Consider the following 23,292-nt stretch of genomic DNA (forward strand, 5'->3'; position numbering starts at 1 on the left):
TGGTGTGCTTCTGTCTATTCACAGTATGTACTAATTCAAGACAAAGGTATTCTTGTTTGTACATGTATGTATTTCTGTTAGTTTCAAAGTTCCGTGTTGCAACAGCCAGTAAAAATGACAATGTTTGTTTGTTTTTTATTTGACATGTGCTCTCACTCAAAGGTCTGCGAACCACATTGTAAAGTACAATGAAGTTAGCCTCTCTTTGTTTGTGGTTTGGTCTGCTGCTACTTCCTGTTTGATGCTGATGATTAAAGCCTGCCTGACTGACAGAAACAGACAGTGAAAGCTGCTCAAATACTTTCACCCACCAAGATGTCTGCAGACAGTCAGACTGCAGCCGATTTTAGAGTGAAATACAGCAGAAGGATCGACAGTGATGGACGAGAGCAAGAGCACAGTGAGGTTGAGATGCTAGATGATGGAGAACAACATCCTGATGTTGGGCTGCAGGCAGCTGGTAAGCAGGAAATAAATAAACTATTGTACTATTGCAAGGTCTTGACCTCACAAAACAAAGTGCCTTGAGCCAACTGTTGTTGCGATTCTGCGCTATATAAATAAAACTGAATATGAGGGAATTTAAGTTGGTTTAATATGTTTAAAAACTGTTCAGTCGTCAAAAAATTACAGAAAAGGAGGGAAGTTCCACAAGACTCTTATCTGACAGATCCGAGGCAAAGGTAGAAATATTAAAAACAAGGAAGTCTTCTTAGACACTGTGTGGTGCAAGTGAAACCACAGGAAACAACTCGAGAGTGGTCTTCATGTCTACAGAGCTAATTGTATTTTTAAGCTTATTTTCGACCATACTGACAGATATACTGGCCTTTTTCTGGCCCACATGCTCCAAGAATCACCTAGAAATATTTCTCCTTCTCAAACACTGTTTCTCTGTTTTCTATATGTTAAACAATCTCCTGTAAATATGAGACTAACATGATGAACTTGTTCAGCTCATTCTCAAGATGAGTGCAGTCTGATTACGACGTATTAATTAAAATAATACAATAATTAAATCTCAATTTTGTCTCTGTAGAATTAAACATCCAGATGAAGCTTTTAGCTGTGAAAAGAAGATGGTTCAGAGCTTTTGAAGTGAATCTTGGGCTGCTGTATCTTTTGATTCTGTCTGGAATCACCACACGATGTGAGTAATTTTATTAAAATATAGCCTGGTGGATGTAATATTTTACAGATTAGATGTTGATGTAGACTTGCTTTTGTTTGGCTCCTATTCTTATTCATATTTTAGTTAGAAACAGTCACCTGTTCCCCCTCTACATGGGAAATGGGTGATATTTGACACTACTGGTCATATGTGACCAGTAGTGTTTTATTGTTTATTTATTATTGTTTTCTTTTCTTTTTATTGTTTTTAAATAGAAAGGTCTGCAAGAAGAAGAATGAAAAGGAAAGTTTTCAGCCTTCATTAGTAAAGTAATCAATGCTGATCCCAAATGTAACTTTATTTAAGGCATATGTGATGAAAGCTATGACACAGTTTCTCTATAAGGCAAAACAGTGTTGCCCTTTAAAAAGCATTTCCTGGTTTGTATGCACCGTGAGAGTGAAGTGTGAATGTGTTTTTCCTCTCTCTCTTTAAGAGCTCCTCTTTGGTTGAACAATGAAAAATAATTTATTCTTGCCTCGCAAATTGTTTGATAGTCTAATGGGCTTTACAAATATAAAGAAAAGGGAATTCTCCGTCTAGCGTTCAGCACACTGGAGGTTATCACTCATATTAATCACATTCATTTATAGGCCTGTGTTTCTTTGCATGCTGTCACTTCCTCAAAGCCATTTCCTGTCTGAAACAGATAAGAAACAGAAAGCCAGCACAGATCCAAAAACTGCAGTTCCTTTAATGACCACTAAAGGCTGATTCTGAAAGCGAGTCAGTCCCCACAGACTACCATGTTATGATGAGCACCTTTCCAGCATTAAAAGCATGTTTCCATTCAGGACAAAATGAGTTTTGGTCTCTGAGATTAGTTTCCCTCTTCATAAATGGCTTTTAGTGGATTCTATTTAAATGCATTTTAAATAGAATTCTCTGATCAGTAATATGAGCTGCTGTGTGGTACAGCCTGACCAACAAGTTTGTTTTGCTGACTGAGCTTCTAGTATTTCATGAGTCTCTTACTTAGCATTGAATGCACTGATTGATTGAGCGGTTAAGAGATGGCCCAGTGTGTGTGACGAGTTATCTACTGCTCTCTCTGTTGTTAGTCCTGTGCATCTTTCATCATGTCAGCTTATTAGTAATCTATGATTGCCAAGCTCTCTCCTCCCTTCATCCGTCTACTGCAAAATTTCTGCACTGCCATCAAGAAAGACTTGATTTCTTACCCCTGCTCTTGGCTGGAGTACCAGCTTACCTTTGCCAAGAACCACAACCATCTCGCTGGAGAAGGCGCCACTGATGTCGTGGCGAGCGGCTGGTGAGGGTCCTAGACTTTTTACATCTTGGTGTTCCCTGGACCCTGTTGGACCCGGTCCCCTTCACCTGGTGTCAACCTTGGGTATCTGTGGAATCATGCACAGATTTCACCTACTTCTCCCACTGCTGCTTCTACAGACGTGGTGCCCATTAGAATAGGTCTGGTGAATTTAAGGTCCATCGTGAATAAAACTTTTATCCTTAAGGAATGTTTCATGTCCCAGAGTTTGGACCTTCTCAGTGTTACTTAAACACAGACCTCTCCGGGTGAGTCCAGTGTTTTTTCAGAATTATTACCCCACTGTCACTCATACTTTAATACTCTGAGGTCCTTGGGTCATGGAGGAGTTTTGCCGACTGTTTTCTCCAGCTTTGAACCGAGCCTTTTACGAGTTGAGCCTCTTCCGTCCGCTGCTGTGCACAGCGATCTATTGGTCACCAAAGTATACAACAAAGATTTTTTGTGGGAATTTTCAGACTTCTTGGATGAAATTATGGCCCAACCCATGAATGTACCCACACACTGGATCTTGCTTTATCTTAAGGTTTACCCATTTCTAATTTATTCAAACTCTTTGCTCTTGCTCGGTGCTGACATGTTTTTACTCTTCAACGGCTGCTCATGTCTCCACTGTTTTTAATAATTTAGACTTGCAGCCCTCTGTGTCTTCCAGCACTGAGGAGCTTTCCCTGTAATTTAATTCCTTGTGCCATACGCCATAATACTGTTGTAAATTCTGTGGCTCCAATTAAAACCAGGCGATCAAAGCCCAGATCAGACCCTTGGTTAAGTGATCATACCCGTGCCATCAGATGGGAGTGCAGGAGAAATGAAAGTTGAAGATGGACAAACTGCAAGTCTCTTCTGAGACTGAGAGCTGGTGTTGTTTTCAAAGAGCTGTGGAAACTGCAAGAGCAAAACATTTTTCCGACATCATTGCTGCTAACGCTCACAACCCCCTTGTCCTTTATAATACATTAACACTGCTTTTAATGCCCACGTCCCTCTGAAAGCTTACAGAGAACTCTGATAATTTTGTTAACACGGAGCTTGTATTTCTCTTGCCTCCCATCATCGGTCCATCTTGCTCCCCTGCCTGGCTGTCTTTGATCACTTAGAGCTTATTTCCCTTTCCTCTCTTGAGAAACTGGTTACCAGTATGAAACCAACTGTGATGTCGTTCCTCCACATCTTCTTAAGGTTGTTTTTTTTTTTTTTTTTTTTTTTTTTGCCTGTCCCGTTTGGCTCTTTTGCCATCAGAATTGTTGTCTAAAGGCAAAGAAAGATGCCCAACGGATGAGCAGCATGCAGCTCAGCATGTGTTAGTTCCATTCATGTGATGGGAATAATAAAAACTTCATTGATAAAATGCTTTAAACTTTAAATCAGTTTCCTGTTTTGTTTGTAACCAGATATTTTAGTCACTTTGGAAAAAGAGCATCTCCAGGCTAATTGTTCAAGTAAGAAATATTTCAAAACAAATATAAATAAATATTCATGAACTAACTTTGCAGTCATTTTTCCTTTTTTATTCCTGTTTTATTTTTATTTTATTATAATTATGTTTGTTCTCAACATGCAGCAAAAATAATTCAACTACAGCAAGAAATCAAGTTGCTAAAGGAGAAGATCAAAGGTAACAAGCTGTTAAAAACTAAAAATCTTTATTACACAACAAAAACTATGAGCAGTAAATAAATACCGCCTTTAAAACGTGTTTGACTTTAAGAGAAGTGTCCCGATCCATGGACGAGATTTGGAAGCAGCTGCTACTTTAAATCCACTGAGAAGAAAACTTGGTCTGACAGCATGAGAGCCTGTCAGGAGAAAGGAGCTGATCTGGTGATGATAAACAGCAAAGAGGAACAGGTGGGTGTGTTTGTTCATGTCTGTGTGATCTTTGATGGAGCTGACAGTCATCTGTTACTTGTGTCTTTGACCTGCTGTCAGTCTGTGACCTGCTTCCTGTCTCCACTCTGATGGATTTCTTGGATTCTCCTTTTTTGTTGCAGACACATTCAAACGTAAAGTTTTTACACATTTGACAAACATTTAATTTACACAGAAATGTTATAAAATGAGAGAAATCCTCATAATCCAGATTATTTTTCTGATTCAATCCAACTGAATCAAATGATTTGTTAACACTGATTCCACTGCAACACTGACTGAGCTACAGGAGGAGCTGATATTCATTGATTCTTTGGCTCTTTCTGATTTCTGCACAATGGAAGAAAAGTTTCATCACAGTTATTCTTCCTTCAGACATGTTCACAAGATGATGTCACTACAACAGAAGTGCTGAATTATGACTGGAGACAATATTTGTGTCTCTTCTCAAACAGGAATTTGTCAGTAAATTTGGAGGAGAGTCCTGGATTGGTCTGTATGTTAAATACACATCAGGACGATCTAAATGGGAATGGGTGGACGGATCAGCGCTGACAGAAACGTGAGACATTAGTTTGTTTCTATTCCAGAGTTATTATTTAGAAGTGAAACACTGATGTTTTGGAAGATAGATCAGCAATACATGAGCTGAGCTATTTTCCAACAGCCCCACAAACTGAATGTAAAGAAAAGCAGAAATCCTCCTTTGAATGAACAGCTGTGCTTGAACTCTCTTCATCTGCAGTCTGTGATGACGTTCAGTTACAACAAGTCAGTTTGAAGGAATCAGGATTGAAACATGTTCAAAGCAGCGACCGACACATTTCACTTTGTTCAATTTGTCTTCATGTTTTTGTGCTGTAATGTTTCTTTTCTCACAGAACAAAAAGTGTTTCAGAGAATTCCTGTCTCTTCTTCTTTGGTGTTTGTAAAACTTCAGAACATATGAAGGAAGAAGCTTCAGTAAATATGACCTGATAGACACACATTTCAAAGTGATGTCTGTAAACAGCTGACAAAACAGTTTCAAACAGCAGAAAGTCAGCTCTGACTTCTTTTTATTCTCCATTTTTACAGCAGGAAGATTTCATATTCATCAAAGCTTGAAAGCTGTTTTAGTGTGCATGATGATTCTCAGAGAAAAGTCTAAAGGAGGGAAAGTGGGCGAGAAACCTGGGAAAGAAATACAGCAAATATTGGAAATATTCCAAAAGAGACGCATATTTATATGAATGTGACAATAGTTATGAGTTTAGTCCAGTTTCATATCAGATTTGATCTCTCTGACAGGTTCTGGGCAGAAGGACATGGGAATGCCAAATATGGTCACTTTGGAGTCTGCTGTGACAGTGATGGGAGATGGATGCCGTCTTATTATTCTTATTCAATGACCTTCATCTGTGAGAAATGAGTTTGGTGCTTTGATGTGTCACTGATGATTAAGTGCTGGCCATTCTGTGTCACGATCCTGGGTCTTATGACCCAGTGTTTTCAGTTTTAGTTCTTTTGATGTTCATAGTGTATGTTTAAGCTTTTTAGGTTTCCTTTGTTCATTTGCTTATTAGCTCCCCTTTGTGTTTTCAACCCCTGTGAAGTCTCCCTTGCCCTTCGTGTGTTTCATGTCTGTTGTCTTATGTTGTCATGTCTGCCTCTCATGTTTCCTGTTTTATTTTGAAGAGATCTCGTGTTTTTATATTATGGATTATGTTTTGAGTCCTTTGTTGTACTGTTTCTTGTTTCCCTAGGTCTCAGTTATGGTTATCATAGGTTTAGTTCTTTGGCTTTGTAATATGGCTTCCCTGTGTTCAATGTGTCTACTGTGACCTCTTTGTACCATGTTTCTGGTCCCTATATTCTGTCTTCTCAGTTGCTGTTAAGTTTGCATGTTTAGAGTTCAGTCAGTGTGTTTCCTGTTTTACTTTGAAGGTCCATGTCTCATGTGAGTGTTTCTAGTTTTGCTTCCCTTGTCTCGTCCAGCGTGATTACTCCCAGCTGTGCTCTCCTTCTGTGTCTTGTTCCCTCGTTATCCCTCTGTGTATTTAAGCCCTGTGTTTCTCTTTGTCAGGGTCGCAGTCTCCCTCATGCTGTGTGTGATTCTCCCCGTGTCTCCTGGTATACTTTATGATTAGCTTTCCCAGTTTAGTTTTGCATTGCCTGTGTTCTATTTTTCCAGCAATTAAAGCTGTGCTTTTGAGTTCAAGTTCTGTCCCCGTGAGTTTGCGTTTGGGTCCTCTCCTGCCTGCCACACAGCCGAAACATGACATGATGTAAATGTTTGAATAATCCAACCAAAGACACCTCACTATGAAACGTCCTGCATGAGCCTCAGACTCAGCTTACAGTCTTTACTTGTTCATTCTGCATCATATATTGATTACATATATTGTCCCTCTGTGCTCTGTGCTGTACAGTAAGGTTGGAAGTCATCCACACAAAACCTTGAAGTACTTCATTACTCTGTAGTTCCAGCAAATTGTTCTAATAAAAGTCAAAGTGCAGCTTGTCTTTACTTTGCTTTACTTGGTTTATTCATCAGTCTGTTGGTCCTAAAACTTCAGTAAATGTCTTCTTCAGTTTCTCTCAAACGGCTGAAAGTTGCTGCTGCTTTTTATAGTTACAAATTAGGAACTTTAAAACAGATTGAAATGCAGAAAAAGCATGTTTGGCAAATTTCAATTGTGTGAATTAGTGAAGAATATTGATTTCTGATGTAAAGTAAAGTAGTAAAGTAATCATGTTGAAATCTGATTCCCTCATGTAATACCACTTTGAACCACAAGATGGTACAGTAAGGCAGCATCTAGTCTGAACTGAGCTCAAATTTGTACTGTTGCTTTTGCACTACAGCAAACTCTGGTTGTGTGCTGCCCGAACAGTTTTATGTAATATTGGCATGAAATATTAATACTGACAGGAATGGAAGCAATGTCAGATTTAAAAAGCCTGAACTCTTAAATGTACCCCTACATTTAAAATAGATAAATAATACAATAAAAATGGCAATTAACATAAATGGTATTTTGTTGAGTCAAGTCTGTGTCTTAGATCAGTGGTTCTCAAACCTTTCACAATAAATACCCCCTCGTAAAATATGGCTCTTGAAGTACCACCCTTATGACCGACATTAAAGTACAGTAGTGTAGGTCTATTTAACACCATATACTGTTTACACCAGACAATTGTATTTCTCATAAGAGTGTTATTTATTTTAACTGTGATAAACAGGATGTGACAACTCATAATGATAACAACTGTACTGCATTAAAACATTCACAGCAGGTGGGATGTCCGGTCTTTAGGTGATGACCTATGAACCCTGCTACTGGGTTCAAACTACTCTGAATTCATCAAGGCTTCTTTTTTTTAAACAGATTTTAATGCTTTGTATCTTGTTTAATTTAATCTGAACAAGCCCCTAAAAACAATCAGTGATCACTGTTGGCCTCTCTCGGTTTTTATTACCACTGTTCATTTTAAAGCTCAGTTTTTAAAACTACAGCCGAGCCCATGTAGCAGTGTATTTTTTTTTTTTTTTTTTCTCTTGTTTTTTTTGGCCTGTCCTGTTTGGCTCTTTTGCATCAGAATTGTTGTCTAAAGGCAAAGAAAGATGCCCAACGGATTTACTTTACCAAATTGACCATCCCAGCCTTGCCGTAATGGTCCATTTGATTCACCTTTTATTGTTTATTTTATTTTCACTTACTGAATACGGGACAGACTTGACTGGGGGAAAGAAGGGGAGAAAGAAAGAGGGAAAGAGAAACAGCTGAGAAGAGGGACGGGGGAGAAGGGCAAAAAACAAAAACCAACAGAACGGGCAGAGAAAAAAAATGCATATATCAATCACCTGGATCACCTGCTGAGAAAGAAAAAAGAAAGCAAGCAGAAGAGAACAAGAGTAATAGAATAAACAACATCACAATGATATATGGGAATATGACAGTAAATACTAAATGTTAAACATTATTGTGCAGCACATAAGATCAACAGAACACAGTGTGCTTTGAGGTAGGAGCCAAAAAGGGTGTAGTTTGTGGGTGTGATCACCCGTGTGTACACCTGTGAGCATGGACACGCTTGTTTTTTGTTTTTTTAAAAGGTTCCTTCATGTAATAATCTGCTAGAGGGTGTGGGGGGGCCACAGCCCCGTCCTCCAGGGCGTGAAGCAGGTGTGGAGGAGATCAAAACTCCAGACATCCAGAGGCCCCCAGAACACAAGAGACCAAGGAAGACCAACAGAGGGGCAGCCGCGCCACTGTCCCAGAAAGAGCTGAGGAGAGTCCCAGATGAGGGCTCACTCAGCAGCCGCGGAGCAGAAGCCAGGGGGAGTTGCAGTGACGCGCCCGTGAGCTCCGCCGGCAGCCAGCCGTGCCTGAGTGACCGAGCCCCAGGCCGAGAGGCCAGGGGCACCCCACCTCCCATGTAGCAGTGTATTGATGACTAACCTCGTATTATGGATGGAAGTTTGGTCCGTTTACAGCATCCTGCCATGTCATTGCATTTGTCCCTAACCATCAGTTACTGAGTGGAAAAAGTTGGCATTCATCCTCCAGCTTCACTGTTTTCTATTATGCTAACAGCTGTGTTGCTAGGGACTGTAGCCAACGTAGCACATCATTATATACCAGCTAGCCTGACTTCCGTAACCCTGTTTAGTTTTCTGTCATTCACTTCAGAAGTGATAGCAGAGCTGTACATTCATCAGAACACAGTATATTATTTAATCTTAAACATTTGGAGACTCCCCACATACCACTAGAGGGAGCCCATGTATGGCCAGTGGTACATGTACAACAGTTTGAGCACCACTGTCTTAGATGATACAATGAATATACTGGGCATGTATCTGTTACTTTATGATGTGGGTGTAGTGATTTTTTGTCAATAATCTAAATCTAAACTCTTGATCAAATACAAAATGCACTAATGTAAAGGAATGTACACAGAAAAGGTTAATCAGCAGCTTATCTAGGTTCAGATCGCAGAGGGGTCTCTTCTTTCAGGTGACACAGAGGTGATACCAAGCCAGCTCAGGATTTCGGTTACGTCCACACTAGCCCGGATAGATTTAAAATGGCGTTTTTCTCTGAAAATGCTCCGCGTCCACACCAGCGTTTTCAGTGTTTTCACAGAGTTGTGCGTCCATATTGAAACGGCCCAAAACACTTAGGTTCCAGTCCTGCACATGTGTGAGACACAAGAAGATTCAAACTGCCTCATTTCTGTCTGCCATTTACTTACCCTCCGGCTCTTTGAAACATCATGGCCATCAATCTATGAAGGAAGCTAATTTCTGCCACATATATGCACAGTCTCACTCTTTCCGGCTGTTTGCTGAGCTCCAGTTCAAATCACTCCTCATTCATGAGCAAAGTGACATTCAGTGCCTTTCAGCTCAATGTCGGCGAGTAGGGATTCGTCCACCAGAGCCTCCACCCAGTCAACATGGCTCCAAACAAGATTTCTGTGTTATTAACAACAATAAAAAAATCTAAATTGATAAACCTCCTTTTAGTTTCGCTTTTGTCTTAAATGTACTCTCAGTAAAAGGTCTCCTAATCACAATGTAAAGCAGATTTGAAGCTAGCCCCTCTTTGTCTTTGTGGTTTGCTCTGCTGCTGCTTCCTGTTTGGTTAAACATTGTTTCTGAGGCAACATTTATTAAACACCACTTGACCCAGAAAAACACTGAGCGAAACCCTTTTTTCTTGCCCCTCGAGATGACTGGAAAAAGTTTTTAGGTTTTACAGAGAAATACAGCAGAGTGGTCCTCAATGACAAAAAGCATCCTTGTGTGTGGTTACAAGAAACTGACAGCAGGAAGCATCAAACATTAAACAATAACAAAAACAGGCTTATTCAAAGTATTAGTGATCATTTTAATATGTTAAAACCTAACAAAAAAAAAGAGTGGCGGGAAGCATGGTTGTCATGGTTTATGCTGCAGGAGGTCTTCTACGTTTAGTGCAGGTAGAAGTTCATAAAAACAAGGAAGTCTGTCTATAAATTGATGATCAAGTATTACAGAGATCCCCAACTTAAGTCCTCAACTTAATAAAATTGCTATTACTGTATTTTTCAGACTATAAGGCGCATTAAGTGAAACCAAACAGGCCTACCTTTATCTATATGATCACGCACTGTCACACTGTTTGATTTGATGTAAAAGCTCGAGTAGGAAAAGTGCCATATGACCTCTGGTTTTTGTGAAGAAAGTGAAATTTTTCAAACTGCATGAGGAAGTAAACACCAATGGCATGAAACACAGATTTAAAATGAGTTGAGGGCATTCTTCAGTTGGCCACTAGCTGAAAGAATCTCCTTTGTCTCACTGAAGCTCTGTTAGACATGTGAGGTGTTCCCGTGTTGGAAAAACTCTGAAATTGGTGTGCTTCTGTCTATTCACAGTATGTACTAATTCAAGACAAAGGTATTCTTGTTTGTACATGTATGTATTTCTGTTAGTTTCAAAGTTCCGTGTTGCAACAGCCAGTAAAAATGACAGAAAAAGTTGTTTTTTTTAATATGACATGTGCTCTCACTCAAAGGTCTGCGAACCACATTGTAAAGTACCAATGAAGTTAGCCTCTCTTTGTTTGTGGTTTGGTCTGCTGCTACTTCCTGTTTGATGCTGATGATTAAAGCCTGCCTGACTGACAGAAACAGACAGTGAAAGCTGCTCAAATACTTTCACCCACCAAGATGTCTGCAGACAGTCAGACTGCAGCCGATTTTAGAGTGAAATACAGCAGAAGGATCGACAGTGATGGACGAGAGCAAGAGCACAGTGAGGTTGAGATGCTAGATGATGGAGAACAACATCCTGATGTTGGGCTGCAGGCAGCTGGTAAGCAGGAAATAAATAAACTATTGTACTATTGCAAGGTCTTGACCTCACAAAACAAAGTGCCTTGAGCCAACTGTTGTTGCGATTCTGCGCTATATAAATAAAACTGAATATGAGGGAATTTAAGTTGGTTTAATATGTTTAAAAACTGTTCAGTCGTCAAAAAATTACAGAAAAGGAGGGAAGTTCCACAAGACTCTTATCTGACAGATCCGAGGCAAAGGTAGAAATATTAAAAACAAGGAAGTCTTCTTAGACACTGTGTGGTGCAAGTGAAACCACAGGAAACAACTCGAGAGTGGTCTTCATGTCTACAGAGCTAATTGTATTTTTAAGCTTATTTTCGACCATACTGACAGATATACTGGCCTTTTTCTGGCCCACATGCTCTAAGAATCACCTAGAAATATTTCTCCTTCTCAAACACTGTTTCTCTGTTTTCTATATGTTAAACAATCTCCTGTAAATATGAGACTAACACGATGAACTTGTTCAGCTCATTCTCAAGATGAGTGCAGTCTGATTACGACGTATTAATTAAAATAATACAATAATTAAATCTCAATTTTGTCTCTGTAGAATTAAACATCCAGATGAAGCTTTTAGCTGTGAAAAGAAGATGGTTCAGAGCTTTTGAAGTGAATCTTGGGCTGCTGTATCTTTTGATTCTGTCTGGAATCACCACACGATGTGAGTAATTTTATTAAAATATAGCCTGGTGGATGTAATATTTTACAGATTAGATGTTGATGTAGACTTGCTTTTGTTTGGCTCCTATTCTTATTCATATTTTAGTTAGAAACAGTCACCTGTTCCCCCTCTACATGGGAAATGGGTGATATTTGACACTACTGGTCATATTTGACCAGTAGTGTTTTATTGTTTATTTATTATTGTTTTCTTTTCTTTTTATTGTTTTTAAATAGAAAGGTCTGCAAGAAGAAGAATGAAAAGGAAAGTTTTCAGCCTTCATTAGTAAAGTAATCAATGCTGATCCCAAATGTAACTTTATTTAAGGCATATGTGATGAAAGCTATGACACAGTTTCTCTATAAGGCAAAACAGTGTTGCCCTTTAAAAAGCATTTCCTGGTTTGTATGCACCGTGAGACTGAAGTGTGAATGTGTTTTTCCTCTCTCTCTTTAAGAGCTCCTCTTTGGTTGAACAATGAAAAATAATTTATTCTTGCCTCGCAAATTGTTTGATAGTCTAATGGGCTTTACAAATATAAAGAAAAGGGAATTCTCCGTCTAGCGTTCAGCACACTGGAGGTTATCACTCATATTAATCACATTCATTTATAGGCCTGTGTTTCTTTGCATGCTGTCACTTCCTCAAAGCCATTTCCTGTCTGAAACAGATAAGAAACAGAAAGCCAGCACAGATCCAAAATCTGCAGTTCCTTTAATGACCACTAAAGGCTGATTCTGAAAGCGAGTCAGTCCCCACAGACTACCATGTTATGATGAGCACCTTTCCAGCATTAAAAGCATGTTTCCATTCAGGACAAAATGAGTTTTGGTCTCTGAGATTAGTTTCCCTCTTAGTATTTAGTATTTAGTATTTATTTATTTATTGTCATTGTCAAGAACAATGAAATTGCGTTTGGGGCTTCCATACAACCCAAAAAAAGAAGAAAATAATAAATACCCCTTAAAACCCAAGTGTACATATTTAACCCAGTGTGACTCCAATGCAATAAGACAATCCTTAGCAATAATGTTCGTAGAAATTCAGACAGAGACCTGAGAAACATGACAAAATACAACAATGCAACCCATTCAATATTATTGTACTGTGAGATATGATATCAGATATGATAGTTATCTATTTAAGAAAGAGGGGGGGGGGGCAGGAGGGGGAAGAGAATAAAGATATGATGCACCAATGCAGACCAGTTCATTGCTATTAAGAAGTTGGATATGGTTACTGTCCGTGAGAGGGGGGCAGAGAGTTCAGGAGCCTCACAGCCTGTGGATACAGGCTGTTGGCCAGTCTGGATGTTCTGGCCTGTATAGACCTGTACCTTCTCCCTGAGGGCAGCAGATGGAAAAGGTGGCGCGCAGGGTGATGTTGGTCCCGCAGGATACTGTGCACCCTCCTCAGACAGCGAGTGGGGAAGATATTACTGATCTCTGGCAGACTTGTTCCAATAATTCTGCCAGCTTCTTTCACCACCCGCTGGAGTGCTTGCTGATCGGCCTTGGTGCAGCTGGGGAACCACACTAGAAATCCATACGTCAGAACGCTGCTGATGGCACAGTTGTAGAAGTTCAACATCAGAGATCTGGGAATGTGTGCGCTCCGCAGTCTCCTCAGGTAGTAGAGGCGCTGTTGGGCCTTCCGTACAACTGAGGTGATATGGTTGCCCCAGGACAGGTCCTCGGTCACAGTTACCCCCAAGAATTTAAAACTGCTCACCCTCTCCACCGCCTCACTGCCAATGAAGAGAGGCAGATGGTTGTTATGACCCCTCTTCCGGAAATCTACAATGATCTCCTTGGTCTTTTTGGTGTTTAAGACCAAGTTATTGTCGTGGCACCATGACTCTAGTTGTTGCACCTCTGTCCTATAGTTTGTCTCATCATTGTTGGATATAAGTCCGAGCACTGTAGTGTCATCTGCAAACTTAACAATGAGATTGGACGCGCAGGAGGAAATACAGTCATGGGTGAAGAGAGTGTATAGCAGAGGGCTCAGAACACACCCCTGAGGGGCACCGGTGTTGACCACAAGGGTGGAAGAGGTGTTCTTACCCACTCTGACACTCTGTCTACGGTTAGTGAGGAAGTCCACAATCCAGTTGCACAGAGAGGAGTTAAGTCCCAGTTGGTGGAGTTTGGGACGGAGTTTGTATGGCCGGATGGTATTAAAAGCCGAGCTGTAGTCTACAAAGAGGAGCCGTGCGTAGGTGTTCCTGTGTTCCAAGTGCTTCAGTAATGTATGCAGCACTGTGGCGATCGCATCCTCGGTTGACCGGTTCTCCCTGTATGCAAACTGGTGCGAGTCCAGGGATGGTGGAAAAGCAGCTCTGATGTGTTTAATGACCAGTCTCTCCAGGCATTTGGCGGGAATGGGGGTGAGTGCCACAGGTCTGAAATCATTCAGACATGTGACATTTGACTGTTTTGGGATGGGAACGATGGTTGCTGCTTTGAAACAGGATGGTACCAGTGAACAGGACAGCGAGGTGTTATATATAGAGGTGAAGACGTCCGCCAGGTCCGCAGCACAGTCTTTTAGCACCCGGCCCAGCACTCCATCCGGCCCGGCCGCCTTCCTGGTGTTAATGCTCCGGAACACACGCCTCAGCTCATGAGTGCTCAGGACCGGAGCAGGGTCGGTTGAGGGGAGAGGGGACAGGACAGGGTCGGTGTTCTCCCTGTCAAAACGGGCATAAAAGAGATTTAGATCCTCAGCCAGAGTAGAACTGTCGGCTGAGGGTGATGGTGTTCTCCTTTTGTAGTCCGTGATAGCCCTGATGCCCTCCCAGACCTGCCTTGGGTTTGTGTTGTTCTCAAACCTGGCCTCGATACGCCTCCTGTGCTGCTGCTTGGCAGTCTTGATGCCTCTTCTCAGGTTGGCCCTGGCAGCACTGTATGCCTTCTGGTCCCCGGATTTGAAAGCGTTGTTCCTTGTTCGAATAAGTTGTTGAACTCCGTGTGTCATCCAGGGTGGATTATTAGGGAACACACGGAATCGTTTCCAAGTTGTTACATTGTCCACACAGAAACAGATGTAGTCCAAGACAGTGGAGGTGTAACTGTCCAATGCGACACGATTGTCAGTGTCCTGCACCTTGAATACATCCCAGTCTGTGCAGTGGAAACAGTCCTGAAGCATTGGAATAGCATCCTGCGGCCATGTTCTCACGGTTTTGGTTGTAATCCCAGTGCTCTTGATCTTTTGTGTGTATATTGGGTGTAGCAGAAGGGAGAGATGGTCTGACAGACCCAGGTGGGGATAAGCCTGGGCTCTGTACGCATTCGCCATGTTGGTGTACACCTGGTCCAACGTTCTATCTCCTCTGGTAGCACACTTCACATTACGGTGGAAATTGTGAAGTACAGATTTCAGGTCCGCGTGGTTAAAATCCCCAGCCGCAATAAAGACACTGTCCGGGTGTGCTACCAGGCTGTTATTGATGCTGCTGCTCAATTGTGCTAACGCTAGCTTAGCATTAGCATCTGGTGGAATGTAAACAGCGCAGATGTAAACGGCAGAAAATTCCCGAGGGAGATAGAATGGACGGCACTTTAACACCAACAGTTCTACCTCTGTACTGCACAGTTTTTCCGTTACCGTGACGTTCGTGCACCAAAGGTTGTTAATATAGATGCACAGCCCCCCGCCAGTCTTCTTACCCGAGTCCGCAGACCTGTCGGCTCGATAGGCGGTGCGGCCTGCTAGATCGATAGCCGCATCGGGAATGGCGCTGTCCAGCCAGGTTTCAGTGAAAATCATGCACGAACAGTTATTAAAAGTCCGTCGAGTGACGATCTGCAGTCGTATTTCATCCAGTTTGTAACGGATTGAACGGGCGCTGGAGAGGAATATGATCGGGAGTGGTGGTTTAAACGGACTAGTCTTTAGCCGTGCCCACAGGCCTCCCCGCTTGCCTCTCTTCTGCCTCCGCTCGCAACGTCTCCTCCTGCGGCTTGCTGTTGCGGGTAGCCCCGGGGGTTGCTTAACGATCTCCGGGGGGATGAGATACTCGGATGTTAGTTGAAGATCTCCACGGCTTAGTTGTAGTAGATCATCTCTGTTGTATTGAAGTAACCCCAGACTGTGTGAAATAATACACAGTACCACCAAAAGTGCAAAAGTGTAGGAGCTCCGGGCCGCTGCGTCTGTGCGCGCCGCCATCTTGGTTTGACTGATAAATGGCTTTTAGTGGATTCTATTTAAATGCATTTTAAATAGAATTCTCTGATCAGTAATATGAGCTGCTGTGTGGTACAGCCTGACCAACAAGTTTGTTTTGCTGACTGAGCTTCTAGTATTTCATGAGTCTCTTACTTAGCATTGAATGCACTGATTGATTGAGCGGTTAAGAGATGGCCCAGTGTGTGTGACGAGTTATCTACTGCTCTCTCTGTTGTTAGTCCTGTGCATCTTTCATCATGTCAGCTTATTAGTAATCTATGATTGCCAAGCTCTCTCCTCCCTTCATCCGTCTACCGCAAAATTTCTGCACTGCCATCAAGAAAGACTTGATTTCTTACCCCTGCTCTTGGCTGGAGTACCAGCTTACCTTTGCCAAGAACCACAACCATCTCGCTGGAGAAAGCGCCACTGATGTCGTGGCGAGCGGCTGGTGAGGGTCCTAGACTTTTTACATCTTGGTGTTCCCTGGACCCTTTTGGACCCGGTCCCCTTCACCTGGTGTCAACCTTGGGTATCTGCGGCATCATGCACAGATTTCACCTACTTCTCCCACTGCTGCTTCTACAGACGTGGTGCCCATTAGAATAGGTCTGGTGAATTTAAGGTCCATCGTGAATAAAACTTTTATCCTTAAGGAATGTTTCATGTCCCAGAGTTTGGACCTTCTCAGCGTTACTTAAACACAGACCTCTCCGGGTGAGTCCAGTGTTTTTTCAGAATTATTACCCCACTGTCACTCATACTTTAATACCCTGAGGTCCTTGGGTCATGGAGGAGTTTTGCCGACTGTTTTCTGCAGCTTTGAACCGAGCCTTTTACGAGTTGAGCCTCTTCCGTCCGCTGCTGTGCACAGCGATCTATTGGTCACCAAAGTATACAACAAAGATTTTTTGTGGGAATTTTCAGACTTCTTGGATGAAATTATGTCAAAATATGAGCAAGTTTTAATTGTTAGGCGGAGTTAAAATTCACATGTGCTACTCTGGAAAGCCTCTGGTAAAAGACTTCTTAGACTTATTGGACTCCTTTGGCCTCACTCAGTTGGTGAACGGCCCGACCCATGAATGTACCCACACACTGGATCTTGCTTTATCTTAAGGTTTACCCATTTCTAATTTATTCAAACTCTTTGCTCTTGCTCGGTGCTGACATGTTTTTACTCTTCAACGGCTGCTCATGTCTCCACTGTTTTTAATAATTTAGACTTGCAGCCCTCTGTGTCTTCCAGCACTGAGGAGCTTTCCCTGTAATTTAATTCCTTGTGCCGTACGCCATAATACTGTTGTAAATTCTGTGGCTCCAATTAAAACCAGGCGATCAAAGCCCAGATCAGACCCTTGGTTAAGTGATCATACCCGTGCCATCAGATGGGAGTGCAGGAGAAATGAAAGTTGAAGATGGACAAACTGCAAGTCTCTTCTGAGACTGAGAGCTGGTGTTGTTTTCAAAGAGCTGTGGAAACTGCAAGAGCAAAACATTTTTCCGACATCATTGCTGCTAACGCTCACAACCCCCTTGTCCTTTATAATACATTAACACTGCTTTTAATGCCCACGTCCCTCTGAAAGCTTACAGAGAACTCTGATAATTTTGTTAACACGGAGCTTGTATTTCTCTTGCCTCCCATCATCGGTCCATCTTGCTCCCCTGCCTGGCTGTCTTTGATCACTTAGAGCTTATTTCCCTTTCCTCTCTTGAGAAACTGGTTACCAGTATGAAACCAACTGTGATGTCGTTCCTTCACATCTTCTTAAGGTTGTTACTACTGTTGGTCTTTTTATCCTTAATGTCATTAATGGTAATTTGACCTCCAGCCATTTTAAACATGCTGTGGTGCAACCCGTGTTGAAGAAACCTGACATTGACCCTTCTGCTTTGTCTAACTTTGGCTTTTTTCCCCCAAAATCTTGGGAAAGATTGTTTACACCCAGCTGAAGGCCTTCCTGGATGAATGTAAAATTTTGGAAGAGTTCCACTTTGGATTTAAAACAAACCACAGCACTGAATCTGCTCTTTTAAGGGTTTTTAATAACATATTTTTAGCAATGTTTTCTGGGAACAGAGTTTTCCTTGTCTTTTAAATTTACAGCTGATGACCATAACATTCTCATCTCCAGACTGGAGCAGTGGGTTCAGTTCTGCAATGGTTTAGGTCTGACCTCTATGACAGGAGTTTCTGTGTCATGATGGACGATCTTACCTCTGGTTCCGCTGCCCTTCCCTGGGGGTTCCTCAGGGTTCCATTCATTGTCCTCTACTGTTCTCTCTGTATTTGCTGCCACTTGGTGCTAGTTTTAGAAAGCATTGTGTTTCATTTATATGCTAATGCCTGTCAAGTCTATTTCCCTTTCAAACACAGTGGTTCTCTTCAGCCTCTCCTTGATTATCTCAATGACATCAGGGGGTGGATGGCACTGAATTTTCTTAATTTTAATGAAAAAAAGGCAGAGGTCATGCTTTTTAACTCCAGTGCCTCCAGCTGTATCCCTGCCTTTGACCTTTCCTCTTTGGCCCCACAGGAAAAATCCAGAATCACCAATTTAGTTGTGAAAATGGAAAGCAGCCTAAAACCTGACTGGCATGTCAATGCTGTGGTTAAGTCCTCCATCTTTCAGTTGAGACGGCTGTAAAGATTAAGCCATCCTGTCTAGATGCCACCTAGAGACAATGCTGCATGATTTTAACAAGAACAAGAGCACATAACCATGGTTTTAGTGTACCTTCACTGGTTCACCGTTCAGTTTTAAATCCATTTTAACATTCCTTTATTTCTTTTTAAGCCTCTTAATGGTTTTAATAGTCTGTATGTGTGCATGATTGTGGAGGTGGAGTGAATGTTCTTGTTGTTCCTTCAAACTCTTCACTCAACACGGTGATTCTGTGATTACATCAACAAAGCAGACAGGCAGCAGCATCTGCTGCAGACTGATGCAGGTGCAGCCACACTATGTTAGACAGTGATGTCTATCATTGTGCCGGCTAGTTAGTTCACTTGGTGCATTGAGCAGCATGCAGCTCAGCATGTGTTAGTTCCATTCATGTGATGGGAATAATAAAAACTTCATTGATAAAATGCTTTAAACTTTAAATCAGTTTCCTGTTTTGTTTGTAACCAGATATTTTAGTCACTTTGGAAAAAGAGCATCTCCAGGCTAATTGTTCAAGTAAGAAATATTTCAAAACAAATATAAATAAATATTCATGAACTAACTTTGCAGTCATTTTTCCTTTTTTATTCCTGTTTTATTTTTATTTTATTATAATTATGTTTGTTCTCAACATGCAGCAAAAATAATTCAACTACAGCAAGAAATCAAGTTGCTAAAGGAGAAGATCAAAGGTAACAAGCTGTTAAAAACTAAAAATCTTTATTACACAACAAAAACTATGAGCAGTAAATAAATACCGCCTTTAAAACGTGTTTGACTTTAAGAGAAGTGTCCCGATCGATGGACGAGATTTGGAAGCAGCTGTTACTTTAAATCCACTGAGGCAAAGCACTGGCAAGAGAGCAGGAGAGCCTGTCAGGATAAAGGAGCTGATCTGGTGATGATAAACAGCAAAGAGGAACAGGTGGGTGTGTTTGTTCATGTCTGTGTGATCTTTGATGGAGCTGACAGTGATCTGTTACTTGTGTCTTTGACCTGCTGTCAGTCTGTGACCTGCTTCCTGTCTCCACTCTGATGGATTTCTTTGGTTCTCCTTTTATGTTAGAGACATTCACATTCAAATGCAAAGTTTTTACACAATTTTGAAGCAAAAATTTAAATTACACAGAAATGTTCCAAAATAAAAGCAATCCTCATAATCCTGGCTAAGTTTCTTATTTAATAAAACCAAATAAAATATAATATTAACAGTGATCCCACTGCAACAGTAACTGAGCTTCAAATTCAAATTTAATTTGTCACACACACAACCATACACAGTACGGCATGTGGTGAAATGCTTATTGCTGTGCAATGCCCGACCATTAGATGACAACAAGAATTGACAGTCAGATTTACAGATTACTACAAAATTTAAAGATTTTAAGTTAGGAATTCACAGTAAAAGAATGTGCAAATAATGATTTACGAAAGAAATTATGAATAAAAATAAAAAATAAATTATAAGAAGTGTGCAAATAAACAGAGTGCTGTGGTGATGTATTGTGTGTGAGAGAGTCCAGTCCTACACCTGGTTCAGGGCCCGAATAGCCTGGGAGAAGAAGCTCTTCTTCATTCTCTCTGTTTTGGCCTTACGGGAGCAGAAGTGCTTCTTAGACCTCAACTCAAAGAGTCCATTGTTGGGATGGGAGAGGTCCATCATAATCTTCCTAGCTTTGGACTTCCACCGCTTGGTGTAGATGGACAGCAGGTCAGGGAGCTCTGATTGAATGATGCGTTCGGCCGAGCGCACCACTCTTTGCAGATCTGCCTGTCCTGCTTGGTGCTGTTCCCAAACCAGGTGCAGATGTTTGACGTCAGGACGCTCTCGATGGTGCAGGAGTAAAAGTTCTTGAGCACCTTCAGTGGCAGATGGAAGTCTCTAAGTCTTCTGGGGAAAAAGAGATGCTGGCATTAACACCAGAGTGTTAATGTGACAGGACGATGACGGGTCCCAAGTGATCAACTTTTCAACTTGATGAAAAGCTTAGAGGGAATTATTGTGTTGAATGCTGAACTGTAGTCCATGAACAGCATCCTAACATAATTCCCTCTGCCAGTGTCCAGGTGACTCAGGGATGTGTGGAGCAGGTGAGATATGGCATCATCTGTGGAACAATTAGTCCGGTATGCAAACTGAAGTGGGTCGATGGTGGCAGGAAGTGAAGAAGTGATGTGATCTCTCATCAGTCTTTCAAAAGACTTCATCACAAGTGAAGTAAAGTCAGTGCTACTGGGCGGTAACCATTGTGGCAAGTGGACTGTTGTTTCTTTGGGACAGTGACAATGATGGACTCTTTGAAGCTCGTGGGAACCATTGCTTGGGCCAGGGAGAGGTTGAAAATGAACATGAACACCAGTGCTAGCAGGTCAACTCAGGCTCTCAGGACCCGACCAGGGACTGCATCTGAACCTGCAGCCTTCCTGGTGTTCACTCTCCTGATAGCTTTCCTCACGGCATGCTCTGTGATGATGAAAGCCTTATCTTCACTGGCGCACTGTGTGCGCACGCAATTTGTTGTTTTAATTGCTGCAGCGTCGAAGCGTGCATAAAATGTGTTCAGCTCAACAGCCAGTGAAACATCGGCATTCATCATAGCATAGCATCTTTATTTATAGCAGCGCTTTACATCCAACAATGTTGGCCAAAGTGCTACAAATAGAAAACAAAGAGAAAACAGTTTAAATTACATATAGAATATCTTAAAAAAGCAATATAATTAATAAGAAACATATTAAGAGACATCAACAAGTCATCATTGAAGAAGCTGGTTGTTTATAGTCCATTATTGTCTGCAGTCTCTGGTGTAGCTGTGACTCTAGTTCCTGTAGCTCTGCTCTGCCTTTCTGATCGCGCTGCTCACGTTTTAAGACACAGCTTGTATTGCATATTACCGGAGACGAGCCTGTCTTTGTAGACAGCGGTGCGTGATCGCAGATGTTTTTATCCACCCACGGCTTCTGGTTGGGAAATGTTCGAATGATAGATCCCAAAACCGCTTCTGTAAACATGTTGATGAAACATGTCCCAGTCTGCGTCATCCGGAGCGTCCTTCAGCATGGCCACTGAGTGGTCTGTCCAGTGTGCGAACTCCCCCCTGATTGGTGCTTGCTGCTTTAGCCTTTGTTTGTAAAAAGGCATAAGGAAGATGGGGGCATGGTCTGATTTTCCAAATGCCGGCAGAGGCTGAGCTTTGTAGCAGTCCTTGAACGGAGTGTAGCAGTGATCTAATGTCCTACTGTCCCTGGTAGGGCAGTTGATGTGAGTTGATGTACACAACATCCTGGTGAAGTGCTTGTTGTTGTGTGAGAGTCCGTGTCTGCGTGATGAGGAATATAAAACGCGCAGGCAATGACCACAGGGAATTCCCGAGGGAGATAGAAAGGGCGACATTTAATGATCAAAAGTTCCAGATTGGGCGAGCAAAAGCGTGTGAGTGGGGAAATTCTTTGGCTCTTTCTGATTTCTGCACAATGGAAGAAAAGTTTCATCACAGTTATTCTTCCTTCTGACATATTCACAAGATGATGTCACTACAACAGAAGTGCTGAATTATGACTGGAGACAATATTTGTGTCTCTTCCCAAATAGATATTTATCAATGAACTGAACATGAGAGGAGAGTCCTGGACTGGTCTGACAGGCAAACAGACATCAGGAGGATATAAATGGGAATGGGTGGACGGATCAGCGCTGACAGAAAGGTGAGACATTAGTTTGTTTCTATTCCAGAGTTATTATTTAGAAGTGAAACACTGATGTTTTGGAAGATAGATCAGCAATACATGAGCTGAGCTATTTTCCAACAGCCCCACAAACTGAATGTAAAGAAAAGCAGAAATCCTCCTTTGAATGAACAGCTGTGCTTGAACTCTCTTCATCTGCAGTCTGTGATGACGTTCAGTTACAACAAGTCAGTTTGAAGAAATCAGGATTGAAACATGTTTACTCCACCTTAATATCATATTTTATTTCTCTGACAGGTTGTGGGCACCAGCACAGCAGAGTACGAGTTATGATTCCTATGGAGTCTGCTGTGATGATAAAGGGAACTTGAAACAGGCAGTTGAACATTATGTTGGTTACAGCTCGAAGACCTTCATCTGTGAGAAATGAGTTTGGTGCTTTGATGTAAATGTTTGAATAATCCAACCAAAGACACCTCACTATGAAATGTCCTGCATGAGCCTCAGACTCAGCTTACAGTCTTTACTTGTTCATTCTGCATCATATATTGATTACATATATTGTCCCTCTGTGCTCTGTGCTGTACAGTAAGGTTGGAAGTCATCCACACAAAACCTTGAAGTACTTCATTACTCTGTAGTTCCAGCAAATTGTTCTAATAAAAGTCAAAGTGCAGCTTGTCTTTACTTTGCTTTACTTGGTTCATTCATCAGTCTGTTGGTCCTAAAACTTCAGTAAATGTCTTCTTCAGTTTCTCTCAAACAGCTGAAAGTAGCTGCTTCTTACTTTTAGCTACAAATGGGGGATTTTGACAGGAGATTGAAATGAAGAAGAAAAGCAGATTTAACAATTTTCAAATGTGCGAATAAGTTATCAATTCTCTTTTAT

At 41.6% G+C, this 23,292-nt stretch overlaps 2 protein-coding genes across 2 annotated transcripts; both read left to right on the forward strand.

Moving 5' to 3' along the window:
* Positions 1–276: 276 nt before the first annotated feature.
* Positions 277–6,843, forward strand: LOC113014405 (CD209 antigen-like protein E). Its single transcript, XM_026155910.1, has 8 exons — positions 277–460; positions 1,040–1,150; positions 3,857–3,904; positions 4,027–4,080; positions 4,174–4,313; positions 4,790–4,896; positions 5,625–5,760; positions 6,602–6,843. Exons 1-7 carry the CDS (start codon positions 316–318, stop codon positions 5,743–5,745), a joined length of 726 nt encoding a protein of 241 aa, XP_026011695.1. The 5' UTR covers positions 277–315; the 3' UTR covers positions 5,746–5,760; positions 6,602–6,843.
* A 4,126-nt stretch (positions 6,844–10,969) lies between these two features.
* On the forward strand, positions 10,970–23,090 carry LOC113014403 (CD209 antigen-like protein E). Its single transcript, XM_026155909.1, has 7 exons — positions 10,970–11,181; positions 11,761–11,871; positions 19,185–19,232; positions 19,355–19,408; positions 19,502–19,641; positions 22,309–22,421; positions 22,701–23,090. Exons 1-7 carry the CDS (start codon positions 11,037–11,039, stop codon positions 22,831–22,833), a joined length of 744 nt encoding a protein of 247 aa, XP_026011694.1. The 5' UTR covers positions 10,970–11,036; the 3' UTR covers positions 22,834–23,090.
* Positions 23,091–23,292: the final 202 nt, after the last annotated feature.

Source organism: Astatotilapia calliptera, chromosome 22 (genome assembly GCF_900246225.1).
Source record: "Astatotilapia calliptera chromosome 22, fAstCal1.2, whole genome shotgun sequence".
Taxonomy (NCBI): Eukaryota; Metazoa; Chordata; class Actinopteri; order Cichliformes; family Cichlidae; genus Astatotilapia; species Astatotilapia calliptera.

Bases quoted from the DNA above. Each gene is read 5' to 3' on its own strand.
- LOC113014405 (XM_026155910.1), top strand. From the start codon at position 316: ATGTCTGCAGACAGTCAGACTGCAGCCGATTTTAGAGTGAAATACAGC. The intron at 461-1,039 runs GTAAGCAGGAAA...TTGTCTCTGTAG, and splicing joins TGTTGGGCTGCAGGCAGCTG to AATTAAACATCCAGATGAAG. The intron at 4,314-4,789 runs GTGGGTGTGTTT...CTTCTCAAACAG, and splicing joins TAAACAGCAAAGAGGAACAG to GAATTTGTCAGTAAATTTGG.
- LOC113014403 (XM_026155909.1), top strand. From the start codon at position 11,037: ATGTCTGCAGACAGTCAGACTGCAGCCGATTTTAGAGTGAAATACAGC. The intron at 11,872-19,184 runs GTGAGTAATTTT...GTTTGTAACCAG, and splicing joins GTCTGGAATCACCACACGAT to ATATTTTAGTCACTTTGGAA. The intron at 19,409-19,501 runs GTAACAAGCTGT...TTTGACTTTAAG, and splicing joins GCTAAAGGAGAAGATCAAAG to AGAAGTGTCCCGATCGATGG.